The 3548-nt window shown below is 39.5% G+C and overlaps 1 protein-coding gene across 1 annotated transcript; it reads left to right on the top strand.

The window, feature by feature from the left end:
• Positions 1 to 597: 597 nt before the first annotated feature.
• Positions 598 to 3088, top strand: SEC61G (Sec61 gamma subunit). Its single transcript, XM_009889418.1, has 3 exons — positions 598 to 695; positions 1949 to 2051; positions 2903 to 3088. The coding sequence occupies exons 1-3, from the start codon at positions 602 to 604 to the stop codon at positions 2910 to 2912; spliced, it is 207 nt and encodes a 68-aa protein (XP_009887720.1). The 5' UTR covers positions 598 to 601; the 3' UTR covers positions 2913 to 3088.
• Positions 3089 to 3548: the final 460 nt, after the last annotated feature.

Genomic DNA, 3548 nt, shown 5'->3' with positions numbered 1-3548 from the left:
AGGGCGGCCCGGCCTCGGCCGCCGTGACAAGGAGGGGGGAGTCGCCGGGAGAGGGTCCGGTAGGAGGGACCCTGGTATCTATCGGGGGGTCTGGTCGGGATTAAGGAACGCCGATGCCGCTAGCCGGCTGCCCTGCCTGGGCTGGCAGGTGCTTGGTTTTGAGATTAAAATTCGGCCGTGGTGTTTCTGTCAGCGCTCACCAGCCCCCCCGCCAGTTTTTGCCTTAGGGATTTCATGAAACGGGTTACTTGTGTCTATCTAGATTCCTTCAGAAATGTTCTCAGGAAAAAAAAAAACAGCCACGTGTGGGCCATAAGCTGAAAGCAAGCTGTGGTGGAGCTGGTGTTTTCTTTGCCAAAAGGCATAATCTTTCGTATTTTTTGTAGGTAGTGGTCGGATCATCATGTTTATATTGACACTGTCTTTATTTTCTGCAAAGTGAAAGTATCTTTTTAAAGTCCAGTTAGCTTGGAATATGACATTTTAAGTTATCTTAAGTCTTTATAAATTTAGTAGCACTCCCACTTCACTAATGAAAAAACTCTCACAGTGTATGTGTTGGCAGCACCAATACTAAATCCCTTCATCTTTGCAGGTAATCATGGATCAGGTAATGCAATTCGTGGAACCCAGCCGTCAGTTTGTAAAAGACTCCATAAGGCTAGTTAAAAGATGCACCAAGCCTGACAGGAAAGGTAAAGCACGCCATAGAACAGGACACAATCCTCATTTCCTCTTCTCTCTTAACTGTGTATCTTTCCATCTGGGACTTGATTTATTTGTCATGAATGCTTCTCAGCTTCCAATACAAGATCTAAACTTGAGCAGTTGTCAATTTGGTAATGGGTTTATGGTGTTGGTTATAACTAACTTGAATATGTCTGTCCCTTTCTGGTATGTACTCAGTCAGGTGTGTGAGAGTGGTACTAAAACTCCTCTTATGAAATAGGCTAAGTAGCTGAAATTTGCTATTTTGAGACAGGCAAGTAATAATTTTCATGTATTGGGTAAACTGACCTGAGAAGACCTTGTGTGCACTTTGAAAAGACAAATGCAGCAGGCAAGTTTAACTGATTGCAGTCAACTTGGAGAAAATTCTGGAGGAAACTGCTTGTTACATGACCTTGGAGGAAACACTTTATTTTAGGAGACTAGAAGGTAGCTAGGATTGCCTTTTGCAGGGCCCATTCAGTACTTCACAGTTGTCAGTGACTGCCTGATTGGGACAGGAGGAACTTTGTTGCTGGAAGTACAGAAGAAGAATTTTGAGCTTTCTCAAGGGCATTAGAGAGAAGCTGTAACTATAACCAGAATGTAACTGGTTGTCCTTAAGGGTAGTAGTTGCAAATGCTTTATTTGCATGGTCACACTGAAGTTTACAGACATCTTTTGAGATCAGTAAGGAACTCCATTCGTTGTCAGACTGGCAGGATTGTGAGGGACTGTTGACCTTTTTAGTCCACCTGATGGTTGGTGTCTTAAAATAAGTGAGAATGCCACTTAAGTACTCGATTTTTGCGGGGACTTAAGAAGCTGTCTTCCTGTGACAGACATAAATGTAGCTTTTCCATTTATGATACTGTATTGGGGATCTTTTTCAGGGCTTGTGGGGACATGAAAGAAAGACAATGGAATAAATGGTCCATGAATTGTTATGGACTGTGGGTATTTCTGATTCTGCTTACTATTTAAAAAAAAAAAAAAAAAAAAAAAGAGATCAGCCATGCTTTGTGGAAAGCAGCATCTTCTCTTTTAAAATCTCATGTGTCTTCTGAAAAAGCAGATTTGTTTCTCAACATCAATGTCATTTGCTTTTGAACTGCTTCCTGTGTTAGCATTACCATTTTCTACCATTTCTGCCATTTTCCTTTGGTCACTGTAGTGCACATCTCCTTTATGCCATACACAAGGTGTCCTAGATTAATTTTTTTTTGTTTGTTTTTTGCAGAGTTCCAGAAGATTGCCATGGCAACAGCAATAGGCTTTGCGATAATGGGATTTATTGGTTTCTTTGTCAAATTGATCCATATCCCAATCAACAATATCATTGTGTAAGTAAATATGAACCTGCAATTTCACTAAATTTTACATTCATTTCTACCTGTTCAATTTTAAATAGAGGATGTTAGGGAGCCCTACAGGATCCACATTGCTTTACTACATCTGCATTTCACGTGTTGTGTGTGTAATAGGACAGGTATTACTTGATCAGGAAGTAGATCATTAATTTAGCGTGCTGCAAAATATTAGGTCCAGAGTTCTTCATTTTTTTTCAAGTATTCTGCTTCAAAACTGAATGTCAGATATTTTGCTTTCCAGTTCCTCAGTGTGTTTATCCACTGAACATTTACCTTATTTGGATCTTACATACTCTTACAGCTTCCAGTTTATAATTTGGGTATCCAAAGTAAATGCATGGACAGTAAGGTAGAGAAAACAAAGTGAGCATTTTGGAAGATGATAGGGCACAGAACGAAGTTGGTCTTGTTTAATTTACTGAGTGCCAGATATGTTTGAAACTTCATTTTATGTGTAACTGCATTCTGTAAAATACCTTTTGCAATGAACATTGCAGCATAAAATACTTCAACCTTAAGTTGACTGGCAGCCACGGTACTGACATTAAAACTACCAATTAATACTCCGCAGATTGTCCAGAGCTGATGTTATCCCTTTTCTAGCACTGGAACAGGTTAAATACTATTCTGTGGACATGACATGTGGCTTGCTTATACCTGTAAGAGTGGCCTTCTAGGCAAGGAGAGATGTTTTGAAAATAGTAGATAAGCTGTAATGGTAGTAATGTTTGTCCTAACAAGGAGGGAGGACAAATTAAGACTTCAGATGGAATCACTTGATCGCACTTGATTAGTTAAAACTGATTACTTTCTTCTCTCAACAGAGGTGGCTGAATATTCATCATGAAGAACAAGACGTTGTGACACTTGCTGCAAAGATTTCACAGCTTTGTAACTTGTTTGCTATTAAACAAGCTCAGTTTGGGTTTTCAAACATTCTTGTCATCTTATTCCTCTTCTAAAGCGTATGCGATCATACCTGTCTATGTCACAGGTTTTTTTTTTTAGTAGTAGAGTGTGGGGTTGTTTTTATGTTTTGTTTTTTGTTTGCTTGTTTTTGTTACTTTCAACTGTAATAGAATCTTTCAGGTAGGAAGGAACCTTGGGAGGGTCTCTAGTCCAACCTCGTGCTCAAAGCTGGGTCAGTGTTGCATTCTGACAGGGTTGCTTAGGGCTTTGTCCAGTTGGGTATTGAAAACCTCCAAGGGTGACAACTGTACAGCCTCTCTTCAGAAGCTGTTCTAATGCTTAATTTACTGCTTAGTAAACAGCATTGTGCCAGCAAAAGTTGACAGCAAGAAAACAGCATTACTGTGTCCTCTCAACTGGAAAAAAAAAAAAGTCTGTCAACTGGAATTCTTATCACTAATTTCTGGAATCACCATCATTACACCTAACTCCTTTCTGCATTTGAAAATCCTGTCAGGTTATATTATGTACTTGACTGAAAAAAAACTCCATCAAATAAAG

This window comes from Charadrius vociferus, unplaced genomic scaffold, assembly GCF_000708025.1.
Source record: "Charadrius vociferus isolate BGI_N301 unplaced genomic scaffold, ASM70802v2 scaffold97, whole genome shotgun sequence".
Lineage (NCBI taxonomy): Eukaryota > Metazoa > Chordata > Aves > Charadriiformes > Charadriidae > Charadrius > Charadrius vociferus.
Note: the sequence above shows the minus strand (reverse complement) of the source record. Positions and strands in the feature narration are given on the sequence as shown.

Bases quoted from the DNA above. Each gene is read 5' to 3' on its own strand.
- SEC61G (XM_009889418.1), top strand. From the start codon at position 602: ATGGATCAGGTAATGCAATTCGTGGAACCCAGCCGTCAGTTTGTAAAA. The intron at 696-1,948 runs GTAAAGCACGCC...TGTTTTTTGCAG, and splicing joins CACCAAGCCTGACAGGAAAG to AGTTCCAGAAGATTGCCATG.